Source organism: Lepidochelys kempii, chromosome 1, assembly GCF_965140285.1.
Source record: "Lepidochelys kempii isolate rLepKem1 chromosome 1, rLepKem1.hap1, whole genome shotgun sequence".
Taxonomy (NCBI): Eukaryota; Metazoa; Chordata; order Testudines; family Cheloniidae; genus Lepidochelys; species Lepidochelys kempii.
Window position 1 is genome coordinate 323,650,234 of NC_136380.1, and position 16,198 is coordinate 323,666,431.

Genomic DNA, 16,198 nt, shown 5'->3' on the forward strand with positions numbered 1-16,198 from the left:
AATGTATCTTGAAAGGGCTTTCAGTTCATCTTCTCCATCACTTGCATCAGTATCGCACATGTCATCATGTGTCAATACTGTCTCTAGTGCCCTGCATTGCTGGTGTAGGTCTTCTTCAGATATAGTGAGGAGTTTTGGGATCATACAACATCCCAAATATACTGCTGTGTTCCTTGAACTGCATGAAACATTCTTCAACAGATTGTATTGCACTATCTAGCACCTGGTTAAAGAATTCAACTTTGAATTGTTGTTTGGGGTCTCTTATGGGATTATATCCCGTGCCTCGTAATCAAAATGTCTTCTTCTTCAGTGACTCTTGTATTCTTGAATGGGTGGGAAAATAGTTTCAGCGTGAAGTTCCTCTGCCAACTTCTGTGTACTCTTCAGAACGTTTTGAAATCCCTCATCTGACTGGTAAGACTGTAGGTATGACTTTGCTTTGTCCAATTGTTCCATTTCTCCAGATATATCAAGGTCAACACTTTGGAGTCTCTTGCTTAAAACATTTATTTCAAACAGTATGTCATGCCACAACACTAAGCCACACAGAAATTTGAAGTTATGTATGTTTCTGGTGATTCCATTTCCCTCTGCCACTGTTCTCCCACGAACAGTTCCTGTCATAGCGTTATCCTCCATAATGGCAACTATGGCATCATCTATCTTCCCAATTTGGTGTTTGATAGGCTTTATTGCCTCCACTCGACTTTCCCATTGTGTGGCACTCAGTGGTTTCAGTGCCAGAGAGGATGTTCCCAGATGTTGCTTCAAAAATTGCCATCGATGAGTTGATGCAAGGAAAAGTACATAGATTCTTTGAATTACATTAAAAAATTCAGCAGCCTCACTAGAGCTGATGCTGCATCGCTGACCACCAAGTTCAATGAATGAGAACTGCATGGTATAAAAAAAGCTCAAAGGTTTAACTCTCAGATCCGTGTCTGCACTCCTCTGTTCTTTCCTCTCATGTTGGCAGCATTATCGTAGCCCTGACCTCTCATGTCAGTTATCGCAATTCCTATATCTTCTAGCTTTTTAAGAAACACGTTTGTCATACCAGCTCCTGTAGTGTCATCAGTGTCAATAAATTCTAGAAAATGCTCTCTGACCATCACCATTGCAGGGACATTTTCACTAGGTTCTGTTGTTGTTACAAAATGCACCATTAAAGTTATTTGTTACATATGGCTGATGTCAGTGTGCAGTCCAGAATAACAGAGTAATATCTTGCTGACTTCAGATCTGCCACAATCTTCTGTTTGACTTTTGTTACCAATAACTGTATGATCTCATTGTGAATTGTTTTTCCAAGGTAGTGGTGTGTGTACATTTCTTGGGTGGTGACTCTTCTTACATGATCCTGGAGCACAGCATCAAACTGAGCCATCAGCTCCACAATTTTAAGGAAGTTTCCACTGTTTGGCACATACAGCTGATCTGAAGTGCCACGCAGTGCTAGGTTTTGGGTAGCGAGCATTCTCACAATGGCAATGAGCCTTTTCAGAACATTTTGTCAGTAAAGAGACTGATGCAATCTTCTCCTGATGGTCTCATCTCAAGCTCTTTCCACCTATGGAATACTCTCTTGTGATTTGCTGCCTTCTCATGGCATGCCAGTTTTCTAGCCAGATTTTTCCAGTCCTTTGTTCCTGTAGAACCCAATGTGGCTGGAACATTAGACTGAAAGAGTTTGCAACAAAAATAGTATGCAGCATTCTGGTTTTTTGAATACATAAGCCATGGCCTCTCCACTTTGTCACCATTGGGGATTTCATGCCAGTAATGTGTTGGATGGAAACTTCTATTTTCATTGTCTTTGGGGAACATGAAGTTTTTCACTTGCTGTGGCCCATGCAGTACAAGGACGTCCCTCAGGCTACTGCTCCAGTGGGTCTACAGTCCTGGATTATCTAGACTAAAGGAACTAAACTCAGCAGCAGCTGTTTCTTGCACCTCCACTACACTCTTCTCTGATCTACACTTTTCTTCAGGAATGTGCATGGTTACATCCATTTGAGATGGAGATATGGATGCTGCAGTAGCTGCCAGGTCACCTGCACTCTGACTAACTAGAAGATCAGGCATCTCCTCACCACTCACATCCTCACTGGGGCCAGAAGGCTCACCGTGAACATTTGTGTCTCAGGAGAGCTCCTTCCTGCTTAGATAGAAAAGCTTCTTTTGTTTTCTTTCTTTTTCTGAATGCTGCCTCAGAAGTATTTTCTTCTTTCAATTATGACTGCTGTTCTGAGCTAGCTATAGTGTCTCTCAACACTCAATTGAAGGGGACAAATAAGCAGGCTGGTAGCAGGGCCAGAGTGAGGGAAGATATCAGTGTCTTAAGGGCCTACCTGGCCACTACTACTTCAGTTGACTGCTGGTTCTCTTCAAGTGAGTTCAGGGAAGCAGCAGGAAACAGGAAGTTCCCTGAGAAGCTGGTGTTAATCAGTCCAAGCTCCTGAGGGTGCTAGAGAGGTAAATAAGAGGCTCCTCCTCCTCTCTCTCCCTGTACCTCCTGCTGCTTTCTTTTATTCCCTCTCACCTTTTCTCCTGCCTGCCTGCTATGTCTCTTGTGCCCTCCTTCCTCCAGCACAGCACTCCACCATCTCTGTGCATCTAAAGCTGAGAGAATAGTTCAGTGGTTTGCTAAACCCAGGGTTGTGAGTTCAATCCTTGAGGGGGCCATTTAGGGATCTGGGGCAAAAACTGGGGATTGGAGAGGGTTGGACTAGATGATCTCCTGAGGTCCCTTCCAACCCTGATATTCTATGATTCTAATACATATGCACCAGCAGCAGACACAATTTTCTACATTTCTGGGTCCTAGTGCTCTCCCCCCCCCCAAGTCTGGCACCTGAGACGGCCGCCTCAGTTCACCTCATGGTAAGGCCAGCCCTGGGTGGTTTAGAAATCACATCCCCATAAATTGCATTACCGCACTGTGTAGACCAGTCCTAAAAAGGTGATTTGGCCTTCTAATCCAGCCAAAAATTCTCCTTTCTAACTGTCCAAAGGAAAATTAGAAATTATACAAGCTTAATTATTTACTTACAAAGGGTTTATCTGTCAGGATATTTTCACATCACCAATCCAAACTAGTTTTACACTCATCCAGATCTCTCTAGAATTTTTCTCCCTGCCCAATTTCCTTTCACCCAGCAGAGAGGTCTTTTTCGATGAGTCCCTGGGGAATATCTGCTGTTTCTGTGGAATCTGCTGTCTGGGAGAGATCCCGCCCATCTAATGGGGAACTTATTATTTTCACAACTTTTCCTGCCTCAGTTTCCACAGGTACATTCTCAGGTTTTGGGGCTACCATGCTGAAATCCTGTTGCCCTGATTCCTCCTCAGATGGTCCTTATAGATAACTGAGTTTAGTCCTGTGTCCTGTACTCCACTTCGTATGTTCAAGTCAGTATTGTATTGGGTTCCTCTCAAGGTTTATCCTACTTCGAGTGCCTATTTTTATTTTTCCTATAATTGTGGAACCACACCAGGTCCCCTCTTTTTAAAGTTTTCCTGTATGACCTTACATCATCGTCCTTTCATTTTATCACAGTCCATCCTGGGCATACAGACCCTCATGCTGGTTTGGCAACTAAAGGGTTAATAGGAAAACTGACTGATTGCTCTCTTGGGGCTGATTGGTGGCCTCACAACTGCTGTATAGATGCAAGGGTGAAGGACAGGGCAGCTGCCAGAGATGGAGGAACTTCAGAGAGGAGACCCCTTCAGCAGATTGGCAAGGAGCTGCCAGGGAAGCCTGGCTTCCAGAGAATGAGAACCAGAACAAGAGTCTGCGAAATGCCTAGAGAGGAGGTGAGGTAGGAAGCCACTCAAGGAGCAATAAGGGACTGGAAGAAACTGGTTCTAGCTGCCTCAAATAAGATCACTGAGTTGGAACCCATTGGTGTGGATGGGCCTGGGTGCCCCTACCACCTCTAATGCAAGGCATAATAAAGACTTGGGAGCAAGAAAAGGCCCTACCCCAAGGAACCTAGCACTGTCTACCCTCCGCAAGGGTCACAGGACCCCTGACTATTACCCCAAAAGGGCTGACTATTAGGGGCCCTACCAGAAGACTGGAGTCATAACAAGAAATAGACACAGGACTAAATGATTGACAGCGTAAAGGGAAGAAATTGAGTCAACGGTGTAGCACCCTACTCAGCAAAGATGGTTCCCGCTGGTGAAGGCAGCCTCCGACAAAGTCTAACCTCAATTTTTTTCTAGCAAAGGTGTGAACTTTTCAGTTCTGGATTGTCGAGATTCTACAAAGTCCAAAGGGTTCAAATTCCTGTGTTCATCTTCAGGAACTTCATACAAGAGGTTTGACCAAAACAGGAGAGATGCTAGAATTGCACACACCTGTTCAAACAATTTGGGTTCAAATGGATTTGTGTGTAATTTCACCCTCAACCACAAATCAGGTGAAGAGTTCATTGGCCAGGACCTCAGCCACTGTCACAGCCTCTTGGTTCATCATTGGGTAAACTTCAGGACCCAAGTAGTTCATAGCAATCAGAAGATATTGATTGCCTGACTCTGTCTCAGGCAGAGGCCAAAACACATCAACAGCAATGTGCTCCATTGTTGTGCTCATGAGCTATTGCTGTATAGGGGCTCACCCTGTGTTAGGGGGACCCTTCTTCGCAATCCAAGCATCACATTTCCTATGCCAGTTTTCTACATTCTGCCTTTATTTTATCCAACAGAAATTCTCTAAGGTTTTTCCAGTCCCAAAATATCCATCAGTTCTGAAATCACGACAACCTCAAAAACTCCCTTTTTAATATATTTGATACAACCAGCAGATACCTGGCCTGATCATCTGTTTGTTTTTCCATCTCCTGTACAATTTTATTTTTAATTTCCAAGTTTTCCAATAATCACCAGAAAGCTTTTGTTGTGGTATTCTGAGGGGAGACAGAAGAGGCACTTTGAGTCTTCAAGATTGATAGGAATAGCTCCTTTGCAAGAACAGCAGGTCTTGAATCTGAAGAACTTGGTCTCTGCCATGTCTAGGGGAGTGCTGCCTCTGGAGGCACCATGTGGACTTGAAAAAAATCTATGTTTTAAAATGCCAATGGATTAAAGTAATAAAACTAACTTCTCTAATTATCCAACGAGAGAGATGAATTGCACAGTGCACAGAGATGAGGACAATGCAATTACATGTTCTGTCTCACAGCCATGTAAGAAAGAAAGAACTGGAGAGTGGCTGCGTCTACGGAGGGCAGCTCCAATGGGCATGCATAGTGCAAGTGCTGCTCCAATGGATGCACACAGTGCTCCATTGGACACTGCTGCTCAAAAGATTCCAATCTCATAGGCACAGGGGATATGCACACCAGAGTGGAATACACGTGCAGTCACTTGACGAAAAACCATAGTAACTTCTGTATGTTGTGGTAGCTTTCCAGGAAAGGAAGGATGGGCTGTGGTTGAGACCTGATTTGACACCCAGGGGCATGTTAGTCACTAAAGTTCTTACGGACCTGAAGCAGAGCTGTTTGTTTGCTGAATGTTTCTCACAAGCAGGAAATAGTAACCAACAAACAAATGGTTACAAATAGTAACCATTGCAAAATGCAAGCCAATGGCACTAGTGTACGCTAGCATAGAAGGAAATTACAAGGGGAAAGGGGTGAGCTCCCAGAGTGTCTATTGGACTGGTTGCAGCACAGCTATATATTTAGATGATGGGCAACAGAACAGTCGAACAGACTTTCTAGTTGGGAAAGATTGGTACTGGGGGAAATTGACCTTGTGGCAAATTGCCAGCACTACTATCATGGTCCTGCACTTTCTCTTCTTGTGGGTGGGGGAGATATAGGGCGCCTTTTCTCACCCCTGATCTGGGGAATCAGCTGTCCCACTAGTATCCCAGAGAAGGGGAGTGGAGAGGAAGGGAAGCGGGCCTGCCCTCTACTCTGGGTCCCAGCCCAGGAGTCCTAGGGATAGCGGCAAATCACTTGAACTAGTGATTCCTTCCCTCGGGCTACTTCCCTCTCTGGACCTTCAGCTTGTGGGGCTTCCTGCCCTCTGTCTGCTTGGGACAGGTTTCTCCCAACCTCTTGTGTCTGTGGAGTCCCTCTGCTCTGCACAAGCTGGGTTTCCCTTTACCTAGGGTCTTGGTCTTCTGGCCCGCCACAGCACTTCTCCGAACTCTCCTCTGCTTCCCTCCAAACTGCTCTCCTTCAAACTGCTCTCTGCTCCAACACCAAACCACTCTGCTTCAACTCCTCCAATTGTCTGATTAAAGCAGGGTGTTTTTTTTTAATCAGGTGACTGGCTTCAGGTGCTCTAATTGGCTTCAGGTGCTCTAATTAATCTATAGGAACCTCTCTTCCCTCTACAGGGAATAAGGCTCTCATCATCCTGGGGCTTACATGTCTCCCTTCTATCACCCTCCTGCTGCCCTCTGGCCATGCTGTATCACACCTATTAAACGTTTACCCATAGCACACCGTTTACCCATAGCAAAATGGAAAGAGGCCTTACAGGTCATTGAAGAAATGTACCAGGAAGACATAACTGAGCCTTCAGTCAATCCTTGGGCCTCACTCATAGTTCTGGTTAAGAAAAAAATAGCAGCATCAGATTCTGTGTAGACTGTAGAAAATTAAACATACTACTTGAATGAATTCTTATCCATTACCACAAATAGAACATACCCTGGATGTGTAACAGGTTCAGTTTTGGATCCGAAGTGGGTAGTGGAAGTGTATACACAGAATCAGATTATGATGTCTGGTGACAATTTAAAGTGATGGTTTTTGGCTTGTCCAATGCTGCTGCCGTATTTAAGAGGCTAATGGAGAGAATATTGCATGGCAGGCCTCTCTTAGCCTTGGGGTTATACCTACATTATATATCATGGTAATGTTGAAAACCTTTGGACAGGAACTGATACAGTGACAAATTTAAGGCAGCCAATCTGAATTTGAACCCAAAGAAATGTGAAGTGTTTCAAAGAGTGATACTTTTCCTCAGACATACAATCAATCAATCAGTGAGGGGGGAATTTGTATTGACAAAAAGAAAACTGAGGCTTTGAAAGGGGTTTTGAAAATGGACACAGATGCTAGTGCTTATGGTTTGGGGGCACTATTGGATTTGAGAGGGTGGTGACTTATTACTGCAGAAGTCTAAGTCCAAGCTATGATGTACATATACCACACAAGTGCCGTATATGCTTCTCCTTTTCAAAAAGGACTCAGATGTCCAGAGGGGCTTGTATGAAGGGCTTCTTCAGCACCAGGTGACAAAACTACTCCATCAGCCCAGACTACTGCTCAGAGTCTCTGGTAAAGCAACAGGCCACATGAGACTCCAAAACCCATTTGGCATCAAGGAAATCCCATTCCGCCAGAACCTCCTTAACATCTTCATCCCAATCCTCTGAAGAGAGAGGACGGAAGGAGGATTGCTCTTGCAGTAACTGCAGCAATCTTCTACAGCAAATGGTCACCAGCCAACCTCTGCAAAAATCTCTAGATGCCAGCAACACACCCAGTACTGGCAATCAAAGGTTGAATCATCCAGCACCAAGACAGCCAGTACTGAAGCCACCAACACAAGGGTGCTCTTTGGATTGCCCCACACTGATGCTGGAAGTCCTGATCCCAACAGAGTACGGTCAGACTGAGACTTTCATCTACAGTACCAAAAGCCTCAACACTGCCATTCTCCATCCTGGGTTGTTTCAGATAGGGGAGAAATTTGATGATGGAGTCAAGTATTTGTTTGATGTAGTCCTGTTTATTTACAAAGAATGTAAATAAAGTGCTGTTTTCCTGAAGACAGAAGGAAGCAAAGGTGACAGTTTCTTTGCTTACAGTTCCAGGCCTCTCTCCAGCCAGCACTCTAACCAAAAGCTCTCTCCTTTTACCTTTTTCTTAAGGTCATGCTACAAATGCTTCCCTGAGCTTCTTTGCTGCCTTCTCTGTTTCTGTCATGTTTTTCCTGCTTCTTGTTCACATATGCAGCTCTATCAAACAGTATCCAGCCTCCTGTGTTTGCATTCAGCCTCCAGTCAAACCTCTCTACCCACATAGCTCAGATTCCTAACCAGCCCTGCAAATGGTCAGTTTTGGGTGGTGACTTCTATTCTTTCAGCTATCAGTTCCAAAAATTGCTTTTTACATTTATCCTGAATAAAGGGCAGCTGTTATGCCCACCAGCTCCAACAAGATTTCACCGAACCCCCAGCATAGCAAAATGCTTCTTCACTGCATCACAATATTCTTTAAATATGCAAGTTACACACATCCTTAAATACCTCCCTGAATCAGGAACAGAGGAAAAATCAAGGCTGATAGAGGCTATTATGATGAACTAATCTACGTTACCACTAGTATAAAATTTCAGCCACTACTGCATAAAGATTCTATATGGAAGCGTACTGTAACTCAGTACTACTGATTGGAGGGGAACCAATTATCTGGAGAAAATGGAATGAGAATGCCTATTAATACTGCTTCAATTAATTTGGTGTTACACTTTTAAGAAGTTGGAGTTCAAGTTGACAATTTTCAAACTTTTAAAAACTCAGTTCCGGCAGCATCTGTGATTAAAACATCTAATAGTAAACTAGTTTGGTCCTCATGCTTTCGTAGTTACAGATGTACTAAAATTCATCCAGGACATTATATCTTGCAATACACCAGCAGAACCTATGTTTCATTAATTCAATTTAATATTGACACATTTCAATCAGTGTGAACAGAGGGTGTGGGAATTATGCAGCGGAATGTTATAGACTACAATAAAAAGTTTCTATTGACTTATAGCTCCGTTTGATCCAGCAAGGGAAAAAACCACATACACACTCTCCCTCTCTTTCTTTCTCTCTCTCTCTCTCTTCTGGACCCTATCCTGTCAGTGTCCCTCTGTATAAAGTGGACATCAGCAACAGATCAAATGTTCAAGATACAGGGGCACCCTAGGCATGAAAACTATTGCATATGTTATGGACTACTCAAATTATAGAATTCTGAAAGGAGAATTAATTTTATGATAGGATGTGATATTGCTTTCTACCAGAGGTGGGTTTTTTTTGTTTGTTTTTATTGTGGGTAGGTGGGAATGCCTTATCATTAGAATTAAAACTAATGATCTCAATGAAAATAGTTCCTTCAAGCTGCATCAATGATGAAAAGAATGGTCTTTCAATACTGGTAATAAGAAACTTCACAATTAGAAATACCTACAATGGGCTTAGTAATATAGTGGCTCTCAACAGAAGAACTTGCAAATGAAGAGAACTACTAACATTTAACGATATTACGTCTTCATGGTGGCAATGTCTGCTTAACAAAACATTGAAAAGAAGATGTCAGTATTCCTCTCTCTGTTTGGTAACTAATGGTTTTTTTAAAAGTACATAAAATCTCTGACCCCATGCTGTGTGTGCCACTGTCTAGGTTGTGGCTATAAGCAGCAGTAGGGGCATTGACCGGTTGTCACTGTGAGGGGTTCCCTAATAATGCAAAAAGTATCCACAGAAAATCATATGGGATTTCTTCCCCAGAAACTGAAAAATAACATTGGAACTACCCAGAGCCCTCCCTAAAGTTTTATATGACTTCTCACTATGCTTGTAGCTATCTACTCAACTGTATAGCCCAGATTCTTCATGGTGTCTGTGCTGAACTCAGTGCAATTCAGGACAGTGGGAAGGGAGGCAAAGGTGGTGTCATGCAACAATTATGGTCTTCAGATTCTGGGGTGTGTTTCGGGTTTAGAGTGTATCCCTGCCTGGCCAGGGAAAAGTATAGTGTCTGGTAGAAGCTAGTGCAGCCATGCCCACAGCCTCAAGGGTTGATTAATCAGCCAAAAAGAACTGGAGTACAAAGTTGCTCCAGCCACTCTCCCATCCCTTGACTATCTTTATGTCAGGGACTGAAAGGTAGGTGGAGTACAGCCACTATTCCAGTTGTATTCCTCCTGGTAATTCCCCTTACAAAACAGGACTATCTAAGTAGCTGGTTAAGCTGACTTTCCAGTTGGTTAGTGAGTGCATAATGGTGCAAAACAACCAGAGCAGGGGCCCCAGAACCGGATCCTACATCGTTAAGGATGGTGTAGAAGACAATAGAATGAACACTTTTATAGGTCAAGATCTGTGAATAGTCATTTCAGTCTGTGATGACAGCAATGTTCCTTGTCTTCTCAGTTACTACAGGGTTCCATCTATCTAGTTAAACTGGTTATATTTGTAATATTCTTTTTAATCCCAATTTTTGTTATATTTATGATGGGCAGAGAGAGATTCCAAGATCCTGCACCCTTTTAAGGTTCATGGTAAAGCTCCCATTGACTTCAGTAGCGCAGGATTGAGCTTCAAAAGAGGGAGGACTTTTTCCAGGCTTGTTTTCTTCTATGTCAATATGCAATAGTTTGAGGTAGTTTTGACTGTTACTGAATTGTCTATAATCTTAGTATTCCTGTAATTGAAGAATAGTTGAATTAAAAGCATAAAATAGTTATTTACATCCCACTAACCTATTATGGTATTAAAAAATACATCAGGAACATAAGCAACAAAAACTGATTTTTTTTTATTTTGACATTAAAATCAGAATGACATCAAAATTTGAGATTCATTTATGTTGAATTACACAAGTATTTCCTTAATATTCTACTGAAGTATAATGTTCAGCTCCTCAGTAAGTGGTAAAGAAATCTGTAGGGTGAGTTTCTGTTGAAAAAGTGAAACAAATGTAATTAAGAAATGTATGCTAAATTAATATAAAGACCAGCTCCAAATCTGAAACAAGAATATAAGTTTGAGTAGAGACTGCCATAAGACCCTTCACTTGACCTTACAGGTAAGACTCAGTCGAGACAAACTGGACATAAGTTCTGAAGAGAAGTCCCTACATTCCTTAGTACTTTGGTGGAAATTCTGCCGATAAATTAATAAAACAAATCATATGTGAAAATTAAAAATCAAATCAGAGTAGTAGTCCCAATGCTAATTTGATACTAAATTTAATTTATTTTATGCTGTCTCCTTATTTTTAATTTCCATTTTGCCACAGATTCTTATCTTTAGGTTTCAGAAGCAACAACCCATTATGATAAATGGGGGAAATTCATACTCAAACTTTTTTTTTCCCAGGTTCCCTACAAATCTGAGTGCACATTACTGCATTAACCTTGAACATGTCAAACCAAGTGTAATCTCTGCAACTATGAGAGCTAGAAACAATCTTTTTTAAAATGAAAGATAAGAATCTCCAGCCCAATTGTACATGAAGGGATGAATTCTGTGGCAAATTCTGTAGCCTGAGAATAAAGGGGTTGCCTCGAAGCACTTCAACATTTATAATTTTGTATGAGGTCATCCAACAATAAATTTTACGTATTCCTGCTGATATTTTATGTACAACAGTATTATCATCGTACTATAGTAGGAGTAGTGCCTAAATTTATCAAGGATAGTTCTATACAAGCTCTTAACTTATATCTTGATTTTAGTAAGGCTTTTTGACATTGTCCCGCATGACATTCTCATAAGCAAATAAGGGAAATGTGGTCTGTATAAAAGGGAAATTAATATAAGATGGGAGCACAACTGGTTGAGTATGGTCTTTCAAAGAGTAGTTATCAATAGTTCACTGTCAAACTGGGAGTGGGTATTTAGTGGACCCCCACATGGGGCAGTCCTGCGTTCGGTACTATTTAATGGATAATGGGTGCCACGTTTTAGAAAAAGATGTGGACAAACCGGAGAGAGTCCAGAGGACAGCAACAAAAATGATAAAAGGTTTAGAAAATATGAAAAAAAAAACTTGACATGTTCAGTCTTGAGAAAAGAAGACTCAGGGGAGACCTGATAACAGTCTTCAAATATGTTAAGAGCTGTTATGCAGAAAACAGTGATCAATTGTTCTCCATGTCCATTTTAGCTGTAGTGGGCTTAATCTGTAGCAAGGGAGATTTAAGTTAGATATTAGGAAAACTTTCTAACTATAAGAGTCATTAAATTCTGGAATAGGCTTTCAAGGGTAGTTGTGGAACCCACATTGTTGGAGGTTTTGAAGAACAGGTTGGATGAACACCTGTCAGTTGTGGCCTGCATTTGTCCTGCCTCAGCACAAAGGACTAGACCTGATGACTGCTTGAGGTCCCTTCCAGCCTTCTACGTTTCTGTGAGTCTTAACAAGTGCAAAACCCTCTCCTTGCAGTATTCCAAAAGAATCTGATCCACCCCCTTCTCCTAGAGAGGGCTGGATCCAGCCAAAATAAGCTTCAGCAGCCACCATTCATGGAAGTTATGGAGCTTCCTGAACTACCTAGCCTGAAGATTTATCCAACTCCCACAAAGCATACAACAGTAACAAGAGGAAGGCTCTAAGACTGGCTCTAAGCAGCCCTAATACAAAACCAAGTAGCCCCCAACAAAGTGATCCATGTCAAAGAGAAAGAAGGACCTTCCTACTCTCAGGTCATTTTTGTTTATAATTCAACCCAGCTAGCAGAAACCCTCCATCATTCATCCTGCACCCATTACATGGGAATTTCTACAGCTCTTAAGGTGTAATATTCCTGTGGGCTGCTGTACAGCTTTAGATGTGTGGGGGTAGGAAATGGTAAACAGTCCTAAGGATTAGAAATAGTGGAATACAGGAGATGGGGAGTTCATTACACACTAAACAAATTGTTGTTGATTTTCTTCCAGAATAAAATGTAAAGAATCTGTTTTAAAATGTGAAAAAAGAGATGCATAATTATAGTGACACAGACCATGCCACAGAACCGCAAACTGTAAATAACCAGGGTCAAATCCTGAGAGGCAGCCAATGGTTAACTTCAATGGAAGTTGCACATGCACAGCACAACTAATGATTTTGTCCATGATATTTTTCCAGAACCTCATTGTTCTGCCAGGTACAATATTTCCCTACTTTTCATCGCTTTTTACCAAGAAATCTGTATATAAATAGAAGTTTTCTTCTCCATAATCTGCCTGTTCCTCCTGATTAATTCATCCATTAAAGCTGCAGATCAATGTTTGTAATATCATACTATAAAGGCATCTCTGATAATGAATTCTGTGAAATCACAAATGTTGGATCACAGCATCACCAAATGAATGAGCTAGGAGGAAGAGGCTGATTATTAAGTACTGTAAACTGTTTCTATTTATATACAAATACATTAGGGCTGTAGTGTGTATTCAGACACAGCCCATAGTAAAAGGCGCTGCAGAGGCAAAATTCTTTTCTGAATTCTCGAGTGCACAGAGGAAGCATGCTTCCTGCTACATCCCCTCAATCTCAAGGAGTATAGTTTAATCCCTCTGCCATGCAGGTTCCATTCTAAGTGCAAGGATAGCAATTGTGCCTCGTTCTTAGGCAAACCATACAAAGGCTCCTGTACACTGACACCCGTGTCAAGTCCTGGCATATCTGTGCATTTGCAATCAGTAACAGTATAGTCCTTGTAGGATACAGAAGTAACCTGTACAGGACTTGGAACAGATCTATTTTTTCCTTCCATCATGCTCTTTTAAAGTTGTTTTCACTGCTATTGTTCAGAAATACTGTTCTGTGAAAAGGTATTCCTCATACCAGACTGCTAATTTGAGAAGCCTTTCTTAATTATTAGAAAGGTAAATTAGGAGAAGGTGAATAGGTAAATTAGGAGAAGTAAAGCTTGTAACATGAAAACAGGAGTTGAACATTCAACCATATTGAATCAATACTCCACAAAAGCTGCAGTTCATATTTACTAGTTTTTTCTTATCAACTGGAATTTCTTTCAGCCTTTCCCATACACAACCCCTCCCTGAGTATGAATTATTTATGTTTCTAATAGCAAGTACCGCTTCTTTATTCTTGCACAGCGTATCGTATTTTAACAGAGTCTCAGGACCGTGAGAAAGTAGTGAGGTCTGCGCCTGTTTTTGTTTGTTTTTAAATACACTGGTTGTAAGTTTCTTAGAACTCCAAAACTGTGAATTTACTCTGAGTTTTCCATAGTAGAAACAGCCCTAATCAACTGTACGAGGCTGATGGCAAAGATGTGATGGATCTCTGGCTGGGAGAAACATATTCTGCTGTTTTAAAGTACCAGATGGTTCAATTAATGTAATTTTTGTGGGGTTGGAGACTTTGCTACCACCTGCTGTGGGGGTTATTCCTTGTATTCCTTGTTATTTTAAATAATTGTTAGGGCAGTGAGATCTGGGGTAGCTGCCTTGTTTGTGTTTAAAAAGAAAAAAGAATTATTTTGTAACAACTTTTGACATCTTTGTTGATCTCTTTTTAAGTTTTCATCTGTTTCCATGCTATCATACTACGGGCTTGCTTGACTGGTTCCTTCCAAGCATATTTCTATGGAGTTTATTCTCCTCTCCCACTCCCCATTAAGTTTGTGTTGCTTTCAGCTTATTCAGACACAGTTCTGCTGTTAAAACATTTCCTTTGAGGGGATTCTGATTACAGTTATTTACGACATTTTCCTCTAAAAGTGAGTTATCCATTTTTCTTCAAAGCAGAAACTTATTCTCTAAGTTTGTTTGCTCAATTGATTTCTTCAGTAAGATGGTATTAGAAACAAATGCATGTAATGGGTTTCATATCTTGATTACATGTGAACTTAAATTATTAAGTCAGATAAGTGGTGTAACATAGCAAAAACACTGTATCCGTTGCTTGATGATTTGACTCTCTCTCTTTGATAGGAGTAAGCCCTTAGAGACACCTCTTTTTACCTCCACCAATGAAGAACTATGGGGAAAATTTGGGCACCATACACCGCTTGCCAAATGCAAAGCCCAGCTCTGCAGGGTGTTTGGGGATGGAGCATAGGTGGGGAGGTTACCACAGTGGGAGGATCTACTACTGTGCTGATCCTCCTGTTCTTTCCCCTGTGGAGAAGGAGACTAAGGACACAGAGGATATTACGATTATTGGGAGTAGCCTTGGTTTCTCTTTCACAGCCAAAGGGAGGATTCCTCCATCCTCTACTTGTGGATCTCCCTAGAGACCTAGATGAGACACTCTTCTTTGGGCACTGGGTTTACCACTTAGCATACTATGGTAGTTACAGCTTGAATCACAGCTGATATTAAAACAAATTCATTTATAAAATAAACATCTTAAATAGAATCATAGAAATGTAGGACTGGAAGGGACCTTAATAGTAGTTCATCTAGCTCAGTTCCCTGCCCTGAATCAGGACTAAGTATTTCTAGAGCATCCCTGACAGTATTTCTAGACCATAACCTGTTCTGAAAATCCTCCAGTGACAGAGATTCCACAACCGCCCTAGGTAATTTGTTCCAGTGCTTAACTACCTTGACAGTTAGGCAGCTCTTCCTAATGCCTACCCAAATCTCCCTTGCCACAATTTAAGTCCATTACTTCTTATCCTGTCCTCAGCGGTTGAGGAGAACAAATTTATCACCCTCCTCTTAACAACGATTTTTTACATACTTGAAGACTGTTATGTCCCCTGCTCTCTGGCTTCTCTTCTCCAGAAGAAACAAACCCAGTTTTTTCAATCTTTCCTTGTATGTCATGTTTTATAGACCTTTTATCATTTTTGTTGCTGTCCTCTGGACTTTCTCCAATTTGTCCACATCTTTCCCAAAGTGCAATATCCAGAACTGAACATAATACTCCAGTTGAGACGTTAGCAGTGCTGAGTAGAGTGGAAAGATTACTTCTTGGGTCTTGGTTACAACACTCCTGATAAACATCCCAGAATGATGTTCACTTTTTTGCAACAGTGTTACCTTGTTCACTCATATTTAGCTTGTGATCCATTATAACCCCCAGATCCTTGTCAGCAGTACTCCTTCCTAGACAGTCATTTACCATTTGTATTTGTGCCATTGATTATTTCTTCTTAACTGTAGTACTTTGCATTTTTCTGTATTGATTTTCATCCTATTTATTTCAGACCATTTCTCCAGTTAGTCAAGATCATTTTGAATTCTAATCCCATCCTCCAAAGCACTTGCAACCACTCCCAGCTTGGTATCATCTGCAAATTTTATAAGTATACTCTCTTTGCCATTGTCCAAATAATTTATGAAGACATTGAATAGAACCAGCCCCAGGTTTGCATGTGAAAATAGGAATCATAGAATCATAGAATATCAGGGTTGGAAGGGATCCCAGAAGGTCATCTAGTCCAACCCCCTGCTCGAAGCAGGACCAATTCCCAGTTAAAT

The 16,198-nt window shown here is 41.4% G+C and overlaps 1 protein-coding gene across 1 annotated transcript in view; it reads right to left on the reverse strand.

Annotated features, from left to right (window-relative positions):
* Positions 1-4,221: 4,221 nt before the first annotated feature.
* LOC140910706 (sucrase-isomaltase, intestinal) overlaps positions 4,222-16,198 on the reverse strand; it is a 98,652-nt gene continuing 86,675 nt past the window's right edge. Inside the window, exon 18 of the mRNA XM_073342416.1 lies at positions 4,222-4,371. Coding sequence (XP_073198517.1) covers positions 4,222-4,371 — 150 coding nt within the window. The remainder of the gene's footprint in view (positions 4,372-16,198) is intronic.